At 37.8% G+C, this 23,221-nt stretch overlaps 1 protein-coding gene across 1 annotated transcript in view; it reads right to left on the bottom strand.

The window, feature by feature from the left end:
* Positions 1 to 23,221, bottom strand: part of COL24A1 (collagen type XXIV alpha 1 chain) — a 151,672-nt gene that overhangs the window by 111,471 nt on the left and 16,980 nt on the right. Inside the window, exons 3-7 of the mRNA XM_070939413.1 lie at positions 18,200 to 19,470; positions 12,559 to 12,612; positions 7,548 to 7,601; positions 4,677 to 4,730; positions 862 to 915 (exon numbers count right to left, since the gene is read on the bottom strand). Coding sequence (XP_070795514.1) covers positions 862 to 915; positions 4,677 to 4,730; positions 7,548 to 7,601; positions 12,559 to 12,612; positions 18,200 to 19,470 — 1,487 coding nt within the window. The remainder of the gene's footprint in view (positions 1 to 861; positions 916 to 4,676; positions 4,731 to 7,547; positions 7,602 to 12,558; positions 12,613 to 18,199; positions 19,471 to 23,221) is intronic.

Below are 23,221 nucleotides of genomic sequence, written 5' to 3'. Positions count from 1 at the left end.
CATTATATTTTGTAGTTCTGCCTAATGGGAAAAACTTTTAGCAATACCCATGATGAAAGCTTCAAAGCTCTACATTTCACACAACTGGATTCATATAGAGAGAGATTTGGCTACGTAATGTAATTGTAACATGGGAGACATTATGCAAATGAATATGTTTGATCTTTAAAATGAAAGAAGAAATCAAATTTCCAAGGTACTTTTTTGTACAGTCTTGCAGCTTATTATATGAATGCTAAATAATTATGTATGAATACTGTAATGCTTTTTCAGGTTCCCTAAGAGTCTCTTGACAGTTTATAAATATTAGATATTGAATTAGCCTAATCAACTCTGACCACTCTAATAGATTTGGTGAAGATCTCTGCACCAAATAAGCAATCATAAGCTCACTATAACTCAGAAGAAACACAGTATAATCTCAACCTATATACTATTTATTTCTTACATAAAATACATTTAATTTCTTACAAATAGCAGGATTCCAGTCAAAGAAGGAGCACCTCAATTGCCACAAAATTACAATTAATTTATAAATTTCCATAGTTTCCAAGGCATCTATGGTGCTACATTCAATTTATATTGAATACAATATTAATTTATATTCTTGTATCAGGCTTTTCTTGGAAACTCTTTTTTAAAAACAGATTTATTTAAACAATGTTTTACAGTACTAGAGTCTTATTGGTTGTTGAAAACTTTGTTTCCTATGTTTTCAGTATCAGGAGTGGCTCTGATGATGAATTGCAACCTCAGGTTCCGAAATCTGTAATAAATTCCTTTTACACAGGAGCATTATTTGTAATTATAAACTTAATAATGGCCTACAAACACACCTACAAAAAATAAAAAGAATCTTACCTTTTCACCTTTGAGGCCCTCTATGCCAGGTAGCCCTGTTAGTCCTGCATCACCCTATAAATTTAGTATAAAGTTAATGTAGCATGATACCAGATCGAAGAATGACCATACAGGTATATTCTAGAAAGACTACGTTCCCCACAGCCCTCAAACTGCTGCAATATGACCATCAACGTGGCATTGCTTCTACGATTAGCAGATTTCAGTGACTTTAAGCCAAAGATTCAGAGAATCTCCTGCAGATCTTTGGGTGAACAGCGGTGAACTAGCTAGGATTCCTGATTTTTTGGTAGTATAGCAGTAACATTATCATGCCTTGCTCTTCTTAAATTATATTTCTGAAATAAAGAAAAACCTGGAGTGAATTTTTGTGGAAGAATTATAAACTCTGCTAAGTGCTGGTATTAAGAATGAAGTCCAGGAAACAGAAACATTTAAATCAAAATACGGTAGGTAGCTGATCCTTGCTGATTTTCGGATGTACATTTAACACAGATTATTATTTTAAAAAATTAAATAGCATCATGTCTGATTTTGATGGTAAACCACCAGTAAATACAATGGCAGTACGCTGAAAAAATATTGAACGAAATAATGTGGACTCCATATTGATGATCTGTCCCCGTCCACACACACAAACACAGCCAGCGGGGCCACAACAATTATTTACAAAAAAGCTGCACAGACATGTCCATGAAATCATCAGGAAATTAATCTGAATTAATTAACTGTCCTCTCACCCCGCCGCAGGGAGGCGGAGCCGGTAAAATGGTTCCGCCCCAGACGCCTGATGGAGCCTGACAGGTTCCAGATGGAGCTTGGGCCATTCCCTGAGGCTCTGGCACACGCCTCGACTGGAGACCTAGTGGCCACCTGGGATAGGGCGGCCGCTGGAGCTCTGGATCAGGTCGTGCCTTTGCGGCCTCTGACCCGGCGCTGATCTCATCTGGCTCCTTGGTTTACTGAGGAGCTAAGGGAGATGAAGCGCCGGAAAAGACACCTAGAGAGCAGTTGGAGGGCCAGCCTTTCTGAATCCAACCGGACACTGGTAAGATCTCATATTAAGAATTACCTAGTGGCGATAAAAGCAGCAAAATGTAACTATATTGCTGCTCTTATTGTGTCATCAAATAACCGCCCAGCCGCCCTGTTTAGGGTGACCCGCTCCCTGCTCCACCAGGGAGCGTGGGAGGATCCCTTGGAGGGTAGAGCTGAGGACTTTGTACAGTATCTGTATGACAAAATCACTCAGATTCGAGAAGACCTGGACTCCGACTGGGTAGTTTCAGGGAGGATGACGGAGGCAGGTCTTGAGAATGTTATCCTGATGACGTGGACAGGATTCTGGGCAGACTGAACGCGACCACATGTTTGTTGGACCCGTGTCCCTCCTGGTTAGTGCTGGCTTCCCGGGAGGTGACGCGAGGCTGGCTCCAGGGGATTATAAATGCTTCATTGGGTGAGAGTGACTTCCCCGCCGCCTTGAAAGAGGCGGTGGTGAGGCCTCTCCTCAAGAAGCCTTCCCTGGACCCGGCAGTGTTGGCTAATTATCGTCCGGTGTCCAACCTTCGCTTTGTGGCGAAGGTTGTTGAGAGTGTGATTGCGCGACAGCTCCCCCAGCACCTGGATGAAACGATGTATCTGGATCCGTTCCAGTCGGGCTTCAGCCCTGGGTACAGCACGGAAACGGCATTGGTCGCGTTGGTTGATGATTTCTGGAGGGCTCGGGACAGGGGTTGCTCCTCTGTCCTGGTCCTATTAGATCTCTCAGCGGCTTTTGATACTATTGACCATGGTATCATGCTGCACCGGTTGGAAGAGTTATGGGTGGGGGGCACTGTGTTGCGGTGGTTCTCCTTTCTCTCCGACCGGTTGCAGTCTGTGTTGGCAGGGGAGCAGAGGTCGACCCCGAGGCCCCTCATATGTGGGGTGCCACAAGAGTCGGTCCTCTCGCCCCTTCTGTTCAACATTTATGTAAAGCCGCTGGGCGAGATCATCCGTGGTTTCGGGGTGAAGTACCTCCAGTATGCTGACGACACTCAGCTGTACATCTCCACCCCGGACCACCCCAACGATGCCCTTGAAGTGATGTCCCGGTGCCTGGAGGCTGTGTGGATCTGGATGGGGAGAAACAGGCTCAGGCTCAACCCATCCAAGACCGAGTGGCTGTGGTTTCTGACGTCCCGATATAGTCAGTTGGCACCATCACTGACTATTGGGGGCGAATCGTTGGCCCCCACGGAGAAGGCTTGCAACTTGGGCGTCCTCCTGGATTCACGGCTGTCTTTAGAAGAGCATCTGACGGCCGTGACCAGGAGGATTTTTCATCAGGTTCGCCTGATTCGCCAGTTGCGTCCTTTCTGGATTGGGACTCCTTACTCACGGTCACTCATGCCCTCGTCACTTCCTGCCTGGACTATTGCAACGCTCTCTACATGGGGCTCCCCTTGAGGAGCACCCGGAGGCTCCAACTGGCGCAGAGTACAGCCGCGCGGGTGGTTATGGGAGCAACATGGTGTTCCCATGTAACACCTCTCCTGCGCGAGCTGCACTGGCTCCTGGTGGTCTTCCGGGTGCGCTTCAAGGTTTTGGTTACCACCTTTTGAGCACTCCATGGCTTAGGACCTGGTTACCTACGGGACCGCCTGCTGCCACCAATAGCCTCCCACCGGCCAGTATGCTATCAGAGAGGGGCTCCTCTGGGTGCCGTCGGCCAAACAATGTCGACTGGCGGCCCCCAGGGGGAGAGCCTTCTCTGTGGAGGCACCTACTATCTGGAATGAGCTCCCCCCGGAGATACGGAGGATCCCAGATTTGTGCACCTTCCGCCGCGCTCTTAAGACCTTTATATTCCATCAGGCTGGCCTGGCCTGATCTTTTCCCTTTTTCCCCTTTTTAAAATGTAAATTTTAATCTGTTTTAAATTATTGGGGTGTTTTAAATCTGTCTTGGGCCGAATTGTTTAATTCGGTTTTACTTTGCTTTTAAATTTTGTATTTATGTGTTTTATCTTGTGGCTGTTCACTGCCCTGAGCCCTTCGGGAGTAGGGCGGTATATAAATCAAATAAAATGAAAATGAAAAATGAAATGAATTCAAAAGAGATAATTCCATTTACATATTACTCTTTTGCATCAAGCTCTGGATAGTGAATCTTGCAATAACAATAAAATTGCAAGGTGATCCCAGTTAGATTACCTGCCCTGGTGTGTATCAATAGCACCATCTTCAATAAATAGAGAGGATCATTGCTTAATAGAATAGTTCCAACCTTTTTTTTCAAATATGAAACATGCAGTATCCATTTCTATTAGTCTTTCTATTAGTTTTCAACTTAATGTATATCAAAAGAACCTGCAGATGTACCAAAGAAGTCTTTCCAAACAAAATTAATTGGTGAGATAGATTGTATCCAAAAGAAAGTCAACAGCAATACAGGAGCACATTATATGGACCAATGTAGCATTTTGAGATCCATATGTTCAATAATTAGACAAACCCCTTTTGTTTCCCCTTTTGTTTGTGCATTTGTTTGTGCATATTTCCCCTTTTGTTTGTGCATTGTGAGTCACCCTCCCACCAAAGAGATGAAGCTTGCAGTATGACACTGCTTTGATCATTTTGACGAAAGCAGGGAATTTCTGTTGATGCCCATGCTTTTATCAGAAAATGTTTGTAACTTTCCAAACCACAATTTCATTTGTCTACATAATGCTTCTATTATTTTAAATTGGACGTAAAAACATCAATCATACAGTACAAATAAGAATATGAGCAATATTTCTACTAGATAGTTCTAGATCATAAATAATTTACTTTTTCTCCACGCTTTGCTCGTCCTGGGGAAAACCCTGGATCACCTTTGGAGCCCTGGAATAACAAAATTAAATTAATATATGAGGCATGGGTATTATTGATAATTATCACTTAGACGAGAATATGTTATTTAGGAGAAGGCTATATAGATTCAATGAAATATATAAAATAACACTTTAATCAAGCGAATAATTTCCATTATATATTGGAGGTGTTATTTTAATATGCAATTTACAACATTAGCTCTTCTAGGAGTTTGTATACATGACTTAGATCTAGAAAGAGAAAAACAAGTTTTAGTATTCTAGTAGCTGTATTTTAGAAATATTTAATACTTCTCTGGTAGTTTAAAGTATATAATTCAAAAAGGACAAATTAAATTACCAACATCTTATTCCAATAAAAAAACACCCCTATTCTTCAGTCTTCTCAAACTTTAAGCAGTAAAGCTGAATCCAAACATATCCCCAATAACTCGTAATATTTTCCTTTCTTATGTTCCTTTGCCTTCCTCTTATTCTAATATCTGTTTTCCCCTTATTTCTTTTCCTTAAATTTTCTCCTAATTTTCTTTTCTGTATTTATTCAGCTTTAGCATAGCTTAAGCCAAAGTTAGCAAACTTCTGAGGCAATGGCAAAGTAATTCTTTGCCTCCCAAAGTAAAATGGGAAAGTTTCAAATTTTCTCCACCAACCTCAAGTGAGAAAGTTTGTAATGAACAACCCCACATCTTACTTGACTTCAAGGTTCTTTTCTGAGAGTTTCCAAAAATCTCATAGATGTTAAATTCTCATAGGTGTTAGCCTACTGTTTTAAAATAATTTTTATTTAGTTTGAGAGGTAGGCAAATGGTATATATGTTTGATTAATTCTGGCATGTATGGGTAATACATTGTTGATTTCTCTCTTAAGCATATTTGGAAACCATGTTCTTTTTGAAACGCTTGGCCTGATTTGTTAGGCTTTGAAACTGATTTTTCTAAATTGGGAAATATCCACTCAAGGGAGCTGAATCACTTTTGGTTCAAGTAGTGTCATTGTACATGTGCAAGCACATCCGTGAAGACCAAGGGTACAGAGAGTCTAAGAGGCATCAGGTATACTATATGATGATGACTTTGTACAAATGTTAGGAATTGAGTCACTTTAAGTAGCAAAATGGAACAAGTACATGGTTTGTATAATGACTTCCCGCAACATCAGCTTCTATAGGATTCTTATATACAAATGTATTATTTAAACCCAAAGCGGTAGTTTGTAAAATCTGGAAAAGGATCTAGCTATATTAATAAAGTATCTTTGTCTCTTAAACTATTTTTAAAATATATGACAAAATGAAGTCATTATATTTATATTATCAATTACTGAATAATTTCAAAATTTTACTGCACTAATTTTGTTCAGGATCTGTAATGTGTGGGACATTTCTTCATTTCCCTTTTCTTAATAACTTTTAAATGATACAATATTAACCCATGTATCAATATTAACCCATTTTTCAATCTTATCTGTTTCTTCTAATTACTCTAAAACTTGAAGAGATGGAATTTTTATTATTTCTTTTTTACATGTAAGCAGCGGATCCTATCAATAACAAAAGATTAAGTGTTAGGTGTTTTGAGAACCCATAGAACATTTAAGTTTGGGATTAACAAAATAAATTTCTTTTGGCTGCCTGTTCAAACTTGTTGGTGACTATTGATGTAGGCTGACATAATCTTGGTAAAAACAACTGTTCATGCTAATTAGAGAAACTGATGAAGTTCTACTGAGCTTAACTTGGAAAAGATTAAACCTGTTTTGAAAGTGATGGAAGTTCTACTAACCCTTAAATTCTTCTCTGGCTCCAATTTAAGAATTGCCATTTCTCCAGCCTATTAATTCCTCACTATCCATCATAATTATATTTTCACTTCCTTACACTGAACAGGAGAAAATTAAGAAGCTGCAAGTGTAGGAACAAGGAACTATTCCTTATCAAAACTTTATTCACTACACTTAAATTTGTTGCTGCAGTATTCTCCTCCTCCTTGAATCAATCATGTTTTTCAACTTTCAGGAGAATGTGCAAACTTCCCCCCCCCCAAAAAACCTAAATTTTCAAATTAACCCAAACATCACTAACCCAGATTCATATGCCAAAATATTCTCTATTTGCTGTTCTAGATACTTATAGTACACTAAAAAAATTACACGGTACTTGTTTTACATTAACCTGGGCAAAGCTTATCTAATATATTTTGGTGACCAGGAGCAGTTTTTAACACCTATCACTGCAGGTCAGATTCCCACCCTAAGGAACCGTATTAGAACAAATGGCTGTAGTTCGTTTTATCCTGTAACTCATTTATCAAGGAGCTCTAACTAAATCTGAGCTGAAGGCTTTCCAGAATTCCATACAGCTGTCTAGATCTATCTACATAGTTTCTGCTACTGAAGCTCCCTTTTAAACTGCCTACTAGATTTTATTCTATCAAAGCATTACAGTATTTTACCCTCCAGGTAACAAAGCTTAGGAAGTTGCTAAACAAATAAAAGAGGAATGCTGAGGCAAGACCTTTATTTCAGTATTCAAATATTTTCTTTGAATAATGTGTGTGTGAAAATAAAATTAAAAATGGCTGCTTTGTTAACCCTTGCCTTTTAAAGCATAAACCACCTTTTAAATAATGGTTTTGCTTTTACAGATAGTCCTCACTTAAGAACCACAAAAGGGATGAGTAATTTAGTTGCTAAGCAATGAAGTTGTTAAGCAGAAAATCAGGTGGCCACGATGGGCATACTATAATATTTCCCCTTCGGTTGCTAAGCAAATGGACATGGTTACTAAGTGGAAAATCATTAACATAATCATATTCAAGTGTAGCATACCTTTGAACCAGGCAAACCTGGTAGCCCAGGATTTCCATGTGGGCCTGGGATACCCTATGGAAAATATAAAATACATAATTACAAAAAACAGTAAGGATAAAACTTTATTTGTGCAAGGAAGTTTCTTAGGGATTATTAACCTTTTTATGTTGGGTGTCATGAACATTGGTCTAAAGAAATTATTCAGAAACCATTACAACTAAACTTAGTCCCAAAAAACAGTGAATGTATTAGAAATAGATTCAAGAGAGGCTTCTTCCTGGCAGTCTCAGTTGCTGTCATTAATTGAATCCCACCAAGTCGCTAGGTAAGAACCGATCCCAATCCAGCCATTCCGCGCTTGGTCCCTCCCAGTCCCAAACCTCCATAAGATAAGGGACTGCCTCCCCTCCAGCTCTCCCTACTCACCTATCTCCTTCCCATCACTGTCCTTTTGGATGCCCTGTGCTTCAATCCCTCCGCCACCCTTCAACTATTCTTCACCTTCCTAGTGTACTGACTAGGTGCACCTGTCTTGGCTCTTGCAAGGCAGCTTCTGGTCACTCCAGGTCTTCTTTCCAAGGCTGTGTGCAGCCTTGTCCAAATCAGGATGCAGCATTCTCACAATGCTTTGGAAGGCTTCATAGCCTTGCAAGGAAGCCATTCATTATTTGAGCAAGGGCATGTGCGATTTGGACAGAGGCACGTGCATGGCTTTGGGAAGAAGATCTGGCATGGATAGCAGCTTTCAAAGCTGCAAGGAGCCAGATTGCGTGCAACTCATCAGCGTTAGGAGGAGGAAGATAGGGAAGGTCAACAGGGTGTGGCAGGATTGATAGGGCAAAATGGCCAGCAGAGCAGACAGAATGGAATCTGTCTGCATTCCATTCTGTCTGCATGTCCACTGCATCCCAGTGGAATGCAGAGTGGCAAAACTAGCAGGACAGCAGGACCAGCATAGGTGGCACAGTGCAAGGCAGTCAAAAGGGCAGACACGGGGAACGGGACAGAAAGATGAGGGGCGTTGCAGCAGCCCTATAGTCTTAAGTACAGGACTGCTGTCAGGTGCCTGAATTTTGAACATGTGACTGCAGTGGCATTGCAACAGCCATAACTTCAGGGACTTGGGCACAGCTACCATCTATTCATTGCCGCAGTAACTCTGAACAGTAACTGAATGAATGGTTATTAACAGAAGAGTAGCTGTAGTTCTAGTTTTTCTGTTTTGAGTCTGTTTATTGATTTGGACAACTTTGAAGGGCTGACAATTTCACACTAACTATGAGATCTTCTTCTCTTCACCCTACAAACTGAAGGCTGTACCAATCAATATAGAGAATAAGTCATTTAGCATGTCAAATACTCATTTAAAGATACTTCTGTGCTGCGGCAATCAAATTGAGTCTTTGTAACACACAGAAAAAATCCAAACAAAACATATTTGGTACAAAAAAATAAAAAAAAACAATACAAAGAAAATCGAGTAAACAAACTTTAATTCAATAAAAGAATATCTTCATTAAGACAATAAATGGAACATCTGAGTAATCAAGTAGCAAGGCTACAAAGAAGCAAACAGTAAAATCCCACTCTATTAATTAACATGATAAATCTTTTTCCTAAAATAAGTTTGAGCATTCAACTTTTCCAAATATTGAGCTGTAGAACTAGTTTTTGTTTTGTCCAGTACTATAGGAGATGACCTAACATTCCAGCTTTGCCAACAAGGATCTTTTTTGATGATGTATTGTTGGATTACCATTTCTGCAATACTCAGTCAATCTTGCTAGCGTCAGAGTCCTAATCTAAAATATCTGGAGAGCACTAGAGAAGATTTAGGAAATTTGATAGTGGGATTTGGGCTAAGCTGAAACTGCTAAGGAAGGTGACTCTGGAATTATGGTCAGAAGGAAACTTTCAACCGCATGTTGCCAATGTAAAAAGCAGTCTTCCTACTTGAAATCATTTGATAGTAAACTGAAAATAAAATAGCCAATATAATAAGACTTTCATACAAAACTATTATGTGACTGCATTCTGGATTGGAATTCTGTGTAGAGTTCTAATTATTCCACCTCAGAAAGGATATTGACAAGATAGGAAAACTGCATATAATGCAATCAAAGTGATTATAGGGCTAAATTAGGTCCTGGACAAGAAATTATCATGAAACAAAATTGAGTGAAGGAAAAACTCATACAGGTATATAAAATAATGCATAATCTCAAATATACAGACATATACAATTTCTACTAAATGATGAAGAACTACAGCCATAAAGTAGAATATTCCTTCCCTCACCATACCTGTTTCTTAGCCACTAATTTTGATAGATTAAAAGGAAATTGGAGAAACCCTTGGGTATCTCAGGATCTCAAAGGCTACTAATTTGTATGGCTACATTTGGAACCATAGCCAGCAATAGAGTAGGAAAAGAACACACTGCCCTCCTCTGTGTTGAGAATCTTGAAAGCATCCTGTTGGCATAATGAGTCACAGGATGCCATTTGACAAAGAGAGACTAAACAATATATTCATCACATATTTTTCTCAGCTAAAACATGGGTGTTTTTAGTTATATTGACCACATCGGATATACACTGTATAAAAATAGAGATTTCCTCCCCCTTTTCCAGAGGAGGGGGTGGAAACCATTTAAAACCTCATACACAGAGACATAATATAACAGCTACATCTCTCTACTATGAAAACTTAAGGGTATATGGATTGTTATACCATTCTGACAGACCCTAAAACATGGAGGACGCAAGTATTGTGGCTCCTACTAGAATGGAGATTCATGGTTGAAGTAGAAAGTAAGATACCATGGTGTACTTTTTGTCCTTACATATTTATTTATGAAAAGAGATTGGGTGGAATGCCTGTATCATATTTTTCAGAATATTAAAGACTTATTCAGATAATGTTTAAAGGCATACATAGTCCTCAACTTAGAACAGTAAATCAGTCCAAAATTACTGTTGCTAAGTGAAACAGTTAAGTGAATTAATGCATTGTTAAGTTAGTAAGTAACAACTTTTGCTCCATTTTATGACCTTTCTTGCCACAGTTGTTAAGTGAATCACTGCAGTTGTTAAGTAAGTAACACGATTGTTAAATGAATCTGGCTTCCCTATTGATTTTGCTTGTCAGAAGGTCGCAAAACGTGATCACATGGTCCCAGGACACTGTAACTGTCATAAATATGAGTCAGTTCCAATTTTGATCCCCATGATCTGATTTTTGATCATGGAGATGCTGCAACCATTGTAAGAGTGAAAAATGGTTGTAAGTCACCTTTTTCATTGTAACTTCAAAGAGTCACTAAATGAACTGCTGTGTTTTGAGGACTACCTATATTCCTTTCTGTATGGCTAACTAATGAAAATGATACAAAATCAATTCCATGTGCTTTTGGTAACCAAAGCCAATGCAGCAACACTTCGTTTGCATAAAATAAGTTTCATGCGTAAGTTACTTATCAGGAATGAGTTTTTAATTCAAAGAAATTCGGTATATATGTCATTCTTTTTGTGATTTTTGAATAACAAATATAGCCCTGTCATTTCTGTTAGCATTTCAATTCATATATAACATTAAACAATGATTATAAAGTCATTATTGCCAAATGAGCCTTAATGGACTTGCTGACATATCACATGAAGCCATAATGGATGGGCTCAAACATCTTCCCTAACTATACTGTTTGTCACTTGACAACTTAGCCAGTGATAATTAGTCTTACAAAGTGGGTGGGAAATAATAAACGGACACTGTAGAAATTTCTCTTTCTCCAATTGGTAAAAAGACATGCCAAATTTTCAGTCATTTGATAGGGAAGATTTTTGTATGTTGCCTGTCAACACAGATGGAATCTGCATCAGTGCAGTTAACTTTAATATAAGCCAGCTAACACGTTTTTGATGACTTAGCTTTTGTTCATCATAACATGCCAGAAATTCCTTTCTTAATGCCTCAACCAATGTTTAACAGAAAAAAGCTAAAATCTGTTTGCATATTATTATGGAAATATTATTAACATATATCTCACAGACGAAAAAAAAATCCAGCATGGGTGAACAATAAAATGTATAATAACCAGCAGGTAAATTCTGGATTTCAGAATTTTTGCTTATAGAAATTTTGTTAATTTTAAAAAAAATTATATATGAATTGTTACACTCCTGAATACAATTCATTGCTTTACCAAAAGAGAGAGAAATTCCTTGTAGTCAATCACATTGTTACTACACCAAAAGAGTAAAGAGGCATTATATGATTGCAACTTTAACAGTTTCTTCACTGTTGGCAGTCTTGCGCTTAAGGGTTTAGTGACCATGGTCTAGAGCAGTGGTCCCCAACCTTTTTATCGCCGCGGCCCGCTGAGCGCGCGCAGGGGTGGGGGCACGGCCCAGGAGCTTTTGCGCACGGCCCATTGCGCACGGCCCAGGAGCCTTTGCGCTGCAGGGTTCATGTCCCCCGGCCGCTGTGCGGCCCGGTGCCAGGTACTCCACGGCCCGGCACCGGTCCGCAGACCGGGGGTTGGGGACCACTGGTCTAGAGAACACATTTCTTAATGTTTTGCCAGCAACTAAAGGAAATATGTTCTTTAAACCACAGTTACTAAACCCTGAAGCTCAACATTGCTGAAGTGATATCAGCAGTGAAAGCCCACACCAGTTTCTTTACTGCTTTCTGCTTTCTACCTTCAGGATGTAAAATTCTAGGAAGTCCATTCTACCTCACTCCAAAAAGGAAATAAAATTGGACACTGGGCTTCAGAGACATATTGATGAGAGGAATGAAAAAAATTGAAGATGCGCAAAATGTAGCCTGAATATATTTTTTGTTATCACATTAGTTCAAAGTTTACATTTAGTTGCAGTGTGAAACAAAATGGACTGCTAATTTCCTAGAGAAGAGCAATTAAAAACATTTCATTTTTTAATGCATTAAGACAGTTCAGAAACAAGCGGTCTACTTGGTTGTGAAAAGATGTATTTCTGGAAACAGATATCTATCTTTTACTCACTCTTGGGCCTCGCTTTCCTGATGGGCCAGGTAATCCTGGAAGACCTGGAGGTCCCTAAAGGGGAAATGAAACAAAATAAAATATGAACACGAAAATCCAGCATAGGAATGACAATCTTTTTGTCAAATTTTGTCTTTCAGAAATTGAAATTATCCGTTAGTTTAGTTTTCCTACCTACAATAGATTGACTAAGTGCACAGGATTTTTGAAATTAAAAAAAAAATGCTTACAATAAATACCACAATGACTAATATGTGCCTTAGAAGCAACAGTGGTTAGATGGCTCAGATAGTAACTTCTAGTGAGACACAATACTTATTAATATACAATAACAGTTTAAGCAGGAAAATTCAATTAATGGCCACTCAACCTGGTTTAGATTGTAACTAAGTTATCAAGGATTGAAAATAAGGAAAGATAAATAAATTGATAGGCCATCAGCCTTGCATCTATTTATTTGGATTGGAATAATATAAAAAAGAGAAGCCCATGTAAACTGCAAACCAACAGCCTTTATGACAGCCATCTATATTCATGGCTGCTTGATTGGTTAAGCCAAGATAACTTTCTAGTAGATAAATATGCAAGTCTTAGCATGGGTTGGCCAACTTTGGACCATTTCTTAATTTTATACATATCCTTATTGGAAAATACACTAACAAAATTAGAAATGCCTTTAAATCCCCAGAGAGCTGATCAAATATACAAACTGTCTGATTATTTCCAGAATATCTACAGGAATAACAAGAAGCCTGCAAGACTCATCACCTATTGTAAAGAAGGCCATCAGTTAAGAAAAAGTAAGATTTTAGCCAAAAGATCATTGAAACAACTGGCAAATAGGCAGGACACCAACTGAGCAAGCTATGCTCTAAAAGTATTTAAGAATGGTTGTCCAAACTGCATATCTAGAAAAGACACCTATAAAATATACTGTCAAGAATATCCAATTAAGTGTTGTTGTTATTTTAATACTCTTTTGGTGCATCAGGGAACATAACCCCTCAATCAATTTTGTTGAGAGAAAGTAATTAATTTGTTTTATGGAGCTCAATATTTTTTTTTAGAACTGAAGGCCAATCCAAATTCCTAAAGCCTATCACCACAATTCCTGAATTTGTGCCAAATTCACTCTTTCATTTGAAGATGTGGTTAGAAATGTAATGCAACAATCATTTTCATCATGGTCTGATGTAATAAAGGCAAAGCAGATAGGAATGAAAAGTATAATTAGCTGCCAAATTATATTACGGCTGCATAGCTTCAATCCTGCAGAAGCCAAACTAAAATAACTACATTTTAAAAAAATATACTAGATAAGATATGATCCACTGGATCATCGTTTCAGTGATATTTCCTTACCAGATCTTTCAATACCTTCAACAATGGCAGAATTTCTAACATGCTGTCTTCATTGGAAAAGTTGGGATACATTCAGAAATGTGCCTTGAAAATAGCCATGTTGAGTTTCTTAACACAGTCATATTTCAGTCATTACCAAGCTGATCAATGAATATAAGTTGTTGTAACCTTATTGTAAGAGATACAGGAATGCAGTCACTTTCTCTACTGAACTATCCTCCTTTCTGAAATGGCGCCCACAAATATTTGGAGGCAATTTAATAGATTACAATAGAAATGAACGGAATTAACTGTGGTTCTTGTTCAATTCACTTCTCCCCACCCTTTTTTATGATAATGGGGAGTTAGCAATCATGAAGTATTACTATGTTTCCCCGAAAATAAGACCCTGTCTTATTTTTCTTTGAACCCTGAAATAAGCGCTTGGCCTTATTGCCATGCGCTCAAAAGCCTGATTGTGCTTATTATCAGGGGATGTCTTATTTTGGGGGAAACAGAGTATAACTGATTCTATAAATCTTAGGAAAATTTCTGGCTTCTCCATTTATTTGATTGTTTTTGGTTGGTTGGTTTTTTAAATCTAGTGCATTTTTTTTTACTTGACTGTAAGCAATAAAGCATCACACAAAATTCTATACCCAAACACACATACAAAAATAGTACGGATTAAATGCCTGTCATTCATTTGGTAGAGAACTGGTAGTTTCATAAATGTATATAAATAGAAAAAAATCTTCCCAGCCTTTCTGTCCTTAGGGACTTTAAATTAGCAGCCATTCTAGACTTAGAAAACAAAATCACCCTGTGTTATTTGAATGTATGGAATAGAAGCGAAGACGGCATCAAATGAGCATGTTAACTGTTCATAGTGCCTGACCAGGCTTGTAAATGTTGCCCCTCTTGTCTATTAACTCTAAGAATAAGCACAGAGTAGGCATTAGCCATGTTCATATACCAGGCTAAGCCAGAATTCTGGCAGCAGGAATAGTTAAAATAAACAACTGAAACTCATTTTGTGGTTGATTTAACTCCCAAATAAGCAAGGAATTATTTGGCACCTAATCATGGAAGGAAACCATACAGAGTGCCTGGCATATATATTTTACAAAACATATCATGAAAAGAGCTTTATAAATGCTTAAAATTTATTGTCCAGATACATCTAGCATCATACATTCCCATAACCAGTGGACATCTTTCAGGCCTTTACACCAGTGTAAGGATTGTGTTCCCTTCATATTTTTTCAGGGACAAAAAATTCATTTTTTGGAATATAAGATACTAACATAGAGATTTTTTTAGTTTCTAGTTTTGCACTGAACAGTTAACATTCATAATTATTGATGTACATGTTAAATATTCCACCATGTTTTTTTGGGCCAATACTGATGCAACTTTACTTTAAAACACCTTATAGTTCGCAATGATGTGATACTTCTGAAAAATGAAGATGAAAAACAATTTTGGACAGTTACATATTTGAACCACAGACATACTAGAAACCACTATAGGCATTCCATTACATAAAATAGGTTAGTTGTATTTGCATATTGAAAGGTTCTGTTCCTCACATGTGTGCATGCACACACATATACACACACACACATAAAGATACATGAAACATCCCTCATGACTACTATGATAAAGATTCTAAAGTTTCATTTGTGCAGAATGGAAAAGGAATACAAAGTAAAAGCTCATTATGAAACAAACGAAACGTTAAAAAGCTATGATATTTATGTAGTTACTTACTAAACACATCTAAATTATATTAAAGTAACCAAATTATTTTTACAAGCCCCAAGGCATGTCACAACTTTTGAGCACCCCTAATGTTTGGAATGTTGTTTGGAAACATTCCAATGTTTGGAATGTTTGGAAATTGAAAGCTGAAAAATTTGGTACACTCTATAACCGTGATGGTAAACCTATGGTAAGTGTGTCATAGGCGGCACGCATAGCCATATAGATGGGCACACGAACTCAGCTCTGGCCGCATGCTCACGCTGGCCAGAAGGATTTTCAGACCTTCTGGGCTCACCGGAAGGGAAACAGGCTGTTTCCTGCCTCCGGAGGGCTTTGGGGGTTGCTGTGGAAGGCCCATTTTTCTGTCTCCCCAGGTTCCAGAGCCTTTCTAGGAGCTTGGGGAGAGCGAAAACAGCCTTCCCCACCCCCCACCCCCGGAGGTCCTCCGGAGGCTAGAAACGGCTTGTTTGCCAATTTCCGGTGGGACTGGAAGTCCCATTTTTTGCTCTCTCCAGCCTCCAGAGCCTTTCTAAGAGCCTGGGGAGAGAGAAAAACAGGCCCACTGTGCCATCACATGCCAGGAGTGGGGGGAGGAAGTGGGGGGGTCGTGCACGCATGTTTGGATTTTGGATGGGTGAATTAGCCATTGTAGTTTCTGAACTACAATGTATAGCTTACAATATCATATGAAATAAGTTACTGTGGTTTATTCAATTATATATGGTTAGAAGAAACCATAGTTTGGCACTGTATGTGAAACCAGTCACAGAATCTTATGGCACCAAAGAGACTGACAACTTAACAAATACACAGATTTAAAAGCCATATAAAATAACAAACCTAATGAAAAGAATACAGTTGAAAGCAACCTAGATCAGTTACAATAATGTCAGTAGTTCATGGAACAAAAATATATTTAGATGATCAAACAATGGCTATATATGTTCATATAACATGGTAACCCATAATCTGCTTAACTTTGTTTTATGAACTAAATCAAAATTAGCTGTGGTCACAAAACAGATTTTCTCAGCAGAAAATCTTTTTGCACTACCTGTGCAGATCTCCCTAGTTTCTATTAGCCATTATGCATTTTCTGCTATCAGAGGTATCACCTACAAGCTCCTGACCGCCTCCCAGGTGCACAGCTTTAGAAATTTCCTTAATTCCTTTGTCCTCTTCCTTTTGTTTTTCGTTTCTCTTTTATTTCCGCTTTTACAGTAATAGTTAGAATAACTGCATTTTTCTTGGCTCTTTCCCTCTCCTCAAAAGGCAAAGTTAAAAGAAGAGGATTTTTCCAAGACTTGCCAAAAATCTTGCCCCTACCTTCTAGCTACAAAAATAGAGTTAGGCCTTTCTTGTCAGTTTCCTCTTATTAAAGAAGAGAAGAAAATTGCTAGCTTCTGAGCACGCTAGTGACTGTATAGATCAGGGTGTCAAACTTGCATCGTCACGTTGTCACGTGATGTATCACAACTTTTTCCCCCTTCGCTAAAACGGGGGTGAGCATGGCCAGTGCGTGGCGCATCTGGCCTGTGGGCCATGAGTATGACACCCATGGTATAGATTCATTTACATGGAAGCTGCTGTAGAACAGATCTACAAGGTTTCAGAAGATTAATTTGTCAGCATTAGTTCCCCAGGTATCCAACAATCAGGTGCGCTAAATCTGGGCTGAAACTATTTGGTTATTTTAATTCTGGCACCATTTACAAATAGGCTACATTCTTCTGGCTTGCTTTTGAGTTTCATTTCTTTAGCCTTTTGGATGAGAAGCAAAACATCTTCAAGGAAAAACAAAGACAGTCCAGTTGCCTTTGCAAAAGCACTTTTGGGACAATCATGGCCTGGATGACTAAGAATCTCCATAGATGTGAGGCTGGATCATTTCAGATTTTTTCTAAAGTATCAGTTTTCTAGGAAGGTGTGTGCATTTATAAGGAAACAATCTTGTGCCCTACCCTAAAGAAAATGTTATTCTAGATATCATGCCCCATAGGAAGTTTTAAAGACCACAGAGGTATGAATCTATAAACATATTGGGTGGGAATTCATGGAGATGAGGAGAAAAATTCTCATCTAGCTTTCATGTAAAGAATATTGCCCTGATCTAATCCATTCCATATTCACAATATACATTTACCATCACCAAAAGAACTAGGCCTCAGAAATAGAATGGATTCAGAAACTTTTATTACTTGAACAATGGCTTTTAATTCATGGGGGAAACAATCTAGTCCAGTTTTACTTAGCCTTGTGATCTCCAAACTCTAATACCTTTGGAGGACAGCAATCCCTAATGTGGTTCTTTGTGCTATATAGATATCTCTAGAATTTCCAGGAAATCTATCTACAACAAAATATTCATTGTTATAAAATACCAAAAGGCCAGGTTATTTCTCATAGTCCCACTATTAGCATAGAAAACTGAAATTACAGGAAATTCATGCATTATAATTACCTTAGTAAATCCCTATTATGTGGCTTGAGAATTCTTATATTTTATTAGATACCATAAATGAAAGCCACTTACCACCTGTCCAGGATCTCCTTTAGGCCCCTTAAGATTTTCCATGTCAAGTAGTCTCTCCCATTCTTCATAATCATAATCATAATAATCAGCATCAAATTCATAATTGCCTTCTGCATTAGAAATCTCATCAGTCTGAACTGTATGCTCATCCCATGAGCTAAACCGGTTAATTAAAGGTTCGGAATGAAAATCCCCATACAATGTTGTATTTAAAACCTGATGCATATCCATTAGTTCATATAAATATGGCTTTGATGTATTTTTCATCATATGTTTGGCATTAGGCTGCTTTATGGAAAACAGCAAATTGGAATTCGCTTTTCTTTTTATATTTTCTGTCACAGAGTCTGTATGATTTAAGGTTAATTTTGTGAGAGGCAAGGAATCTCCTTTCCTTTTGTGGACATAATGTTGATGTTCTTTGGAGATATTCACAATTTGCTCATCATTTGGTTCTGCCAAGGCAGTAATATTCCCTAAGTAAAGAGGAGTCAAGGAAGAAGTTGTCTCCATCAGTTCTTGAGGATCTTTGACCGATGCTGACTTACTGACATGAAGATTTAGTGTACCTTTTCTTTTACTTAATGGTTGGGTTACTTCATCCAACAGCTTGCTTGAGTCCATCTCGCTTGGAGAAATTGTATGAGATCGGTATGTATCAGCTTGGCGACACTGTAGTTTCACATATTTACAATAGTTTGTCAAGGCTTGTGCAGAGGGGATAATATCCAGCTGACATAACACACCTTCAAATTTGACTGACTGGGGGTTCATTCTTCCTAAGGTAAATAAGCTATGTGAATCAAACTGTACTTTGGAAAGAATCTCCTTGCTGAAGTGTTTCCTTCCACATTGAGTATAAAGGGAGACTGATTTTTCTGTAACAACAATAGCAAATGTGTGCCACTGCTCGTCGTGAACCCGATAATCAAAATATACAGAGTGCTTCCCTCCAGTGTGCACCATTATCTTCCTTGGTAGCAGCTGTATACCAAACTGCAGTCTATTTTTATTCCTAATACTGAAAAGAAAGGCATTGTTTACTCTGTAAGAGCGTAAGCTGATTAGTATGGCAAAATTGGAACCTAAGGCTGTTGCTCCCACTTGAGAGATAGGAACTTCAATGGCTGTCTGAGTGGATAAAAGAACTCCAAATGCAGTTAGGTGAATCCCATGAGGTGATGAAGCATGTGACAAATGTGTCGTAGACCCTGTTGTTGGATGATGCATAGCTTGCCCACTTAGGCCTAAATGATGGAGAACATCTATGCCTAGAAAAGAAAGAAAAGGAAGTAAGACAAATGGCGCTTGCTTAAATTCATTCATGCAATTTATAGCAATTTTTGCAAATTGCTGCACCAATTTCACTTAGACATCTGAAAATGGCACTGTTCGGTAAACTGCAAATCTGTCACATGCAGATCTGCAACATGCCTGATTCCCACCAACATAGGACATAAGAATTGTGCAAATACTAGTATAAACACTCGTCAGTTATGTATGACATAACTTTAGAAAATGAGATAATAGGCTCTTACATGGGCTTGCATCCCACTATAATGTTATTTCCAAATGGCTGACCATGACTATGACCTTTAGATGAGGATAATAATTCCCCTAATGACTGCCAGAAGAAAGGCTGTGTTAAGCCTGCTACAGCAAAAACAAAGATGAATCAATATTAAGCCATAAGGTTTTATAAATTGGAGTTTACTTCAGCAGAAGCAACAAACCATTCGATTTTCTTCCCCACAAGCTTTACATTGATTTTTTTTTCTCTAATTTTTAACTTTTTAAATGGGATAACTTAGCCCATTCATTTCCACAAATTTTGTCAAAGTTGCTAGTTTTCTACCTATATTTTTATCAAACTTCCTTATTGATAAAATCTATATTTGGTAAATAGGAATTTAGGTAGTAAATTGATAATATAAGATTAAATTTGAACAAATAGTAACCAACAATGATTTTGACAGATTTTAACATTGCTAACCATAAACCTTAGGAAAGTGTCTGATTGTGTGAAAAGTGAATATGTATATTTTATATTTTGAAGTTTTAAGGATTCTATACAAAATCAATATTGATGTATGTTTCTTTATACCAGTAGCAAATTTAAGATGTTTCCAGAAAAATAGATTTGTCTATCTCTCCAAAGCAAACTAAATAAAATTCAAACTTTGTGATTTTCAGTTATTGAAAAGTTAATTAAATCCAACGCCAAGCAAAGTACTTTTCCTTTGTGATGCATCTACATTTAAAACTAAAAAGTATAACAGGCACAAATTCTAAATACATAGGTGTCAAAAAATTAAATACAAATGATTTAATGTCAAAGATTGAATACACTCTATACTTATCAAATGAAAATAAAATGTAAATTTTTCCTTCTACTCCAAACAATTAGACTAAGCAAATGTAAGATTCAATGTATGTGAGACATACTGAGCTTGTAATGAAAAGGAAAAAGAACTGCATATTATAAAAACAAAAGGAGGTGATGATTCCTCTCTCACCTAACTCAAAAGGAAAAATAAGCTATGTTGTCATGCCTCATATAGCAGAGGAATGTTGCTAAACTACAGGATTTAGGCATAACCAGTGGATCTTTGTGGTAGCTCTGAATATGTCCCTTTTCATGATATCAGCTGTCCTGGGACTGTTACAGTAGATCTAATACCAGCTTTGAAGTTCAAAATCAGTGCCTATACAAAATAATTATAAATATATATATATATATATATATATATATATATATATATATATATATATATATATATATATATTGCCCTTGAAAAGCCTCAGATCTGCTTCCAAGTGGTCTGCTCCTCTATTGGTAGTTGTCTGATCATCCCATTTCTACCCCTCATTGTTAGGAACCCTTTATCACAACCTGCATTCCAAGGTGTATGTTTTCCCCCCTTCCACTCTACGTTCAGATATCAGCTTGACTTGACAATGTTATGGAGGGATCCGGAAGTGGAAATACTGTGACAGGAAAGTGCCCATCACCAAAAATCTCAGATGTCTCCCTCCTTTCATATGGGATGACAACAGAAGTTGAATGTCAGCCCTGGAAGCCATCTTTTCTTTGGATCTTCAGGGCTGCCACATTTAGTGCTGTGGGAAACTGGGAGGGGGGATTGTATGGAGTTGGGAAGATATCTAGCCATAATAACATTCTTTTCTCTGAGAGACAAGGACATTCTGCCTCACACCTGGAGTGGTGTGACTGGGAGGCATCTCCAGTTGGGACAGTGCATTGATTGGACCGTGTGATGGACATGTGGGTTCAAGGGGAAGGGACTTGGACTTTCTTTTGGGCGGGAAAAACTGGGAAGCTTTCAGATTCGGGTTTTCCCAGATATGCCAATATGACATCTCTAATGAAATGAAACTTTGAGGAACTTCTAGCCTTGGAGTCTTCTTTTGTTGGGGGTGTTATTTGGAACCCTGACACTTAATACATTACACAATCTTAAAAGGAAGTAGTCAATTTTTTAAAGTACAAAATGAGCAGGGAAAGGAAGTTGAACTCTTTCTTATCCACATCTTTTTTTCTTCAGCAGTCTTTTCACCACACAGATTTTTTTTTCTAATCACAGAGCCCCATCAAGGTAAAAAGAAAGAGTACTTTTACAGTGAACTTTTTACAGGAAGAAAAAAAAACAGAGATATCATTTTTGCCTAACTCATTCTTAACTTTAAAGTACCCTCCAAACAACTTTTTAGGGAATGAATAATTACTTTAATTTTAGGGAATGAATAATTACTTCAGTAATTATTCTCAACCTTTGCAAGTTTAAGATGGGTGGACTTCAACTCCCAGACTTCCTGAGTTCCAAGACAGCCCATTTTAAACTTGCAAAGGTTGAGAAACACTGAATTATTCAGTTCCAATGAATGGAACTGCTATTTTCATGCCTGGTTTGTTCTGATACATTAAAACTTACATAGGATAGGGAGGCTGTGAAGAAGTCCCAGAAATTATGCAAAGCTACTTATTAAAACCACATTAATGCCTAGCATCCAATCCTATGAGTTATGGTAGTTTAATAATAATTCATAGGATCAATCAACAATTTACCCTCAAAACTAATTTGCAAAATTACTTCTTGGGCTCAGGCCAGGAACCTCAGAACATACCATTTTAGCATATTAGACTAAAATTATGAAAAATCAATTATTCATCAGCATTAATACAAGTTAAAGCAAAAGCCAAAACTGAGTAAACAGAAGGATTTCCACAGACTTTTCAAAAAAATCAGCCTAATTTCTGAATTTGACTTTTCTGTTTACCCAAAGTATTACTAGCAAATGTTAAGTACTGGCACATTTTTGTCTCCTTTTCTATCGTGTGTATAAACAGACTTACACATATACATTCACACAAAACCCTTACACTTTTGGAATTGTCACTGAATATATAATCACGTATTACCCTTTTTTAAAATTGGTTACATGCTTTGCTATTAAGAGGCTGTTAAATAATACTTAGGGGTGTATTTTACCATTGACAAAGAGCCAGCATATTGTATTCAGAGGCACTGAAAGACATATCATTTGAATGGGGAGATGGCATTATCTATTTTCCAATTCCTTGGGATGTTTAGGCATAAAATAAATTTATTCAAGTCTTAATTTGTGAAAATTGCACAGAACTGGTTATGCTGTAATTCAAAGCGTCATTTTTCTCTTATTGAAAAAAAAAAATCCTGGAATCTAACAAACACAATGTTTTAGCTTCCTATTTTTCAGAGGGGGCTTATATTTCTCATAGAAAGCCAATTCGATGTTAAGCCATTAGGCCAGAAACCAGGAGACTGTAAATTCTAGCCCTGTCTTAGACACAAAGCCTGTTGAAGTGACCTTGTGCTTGTTACTTTCCCTTTGCCCTAGGAAGGAGACTACGCCAAAATGCTTCTGAAAAACCTTGCCAAATTGCAGGGACCTTCCCAGACAATGTTTAAGAATTGGACATGATTGAATGCAAAAAAGAAAGGAATCTCTCACAGGATTTTC

This window comes from Pituophis catenifer, unplaced genomic scaffold, assembly GCF_029215685.1.
Source record: "Pituophis catenifer annectens isolate HBS135680 unplaced genomic scaffold, rPitCat1.0.hap2 SCAF_3, whole genome shotgun sequence".
In the NCBI taxonomy this organism is placed as follows: domain Eukaryota; kingdom Metazoa; phylum Chordata; class Lepidosauria; order Squamata; family Colubridae; genus Pituophis; species Pituophis catenifer.
The sequence above is the reverse complement of the archived record's forward strand: the minus strand, read 5'-3'. Positions and strand labels throughout refer to the sequence as shown.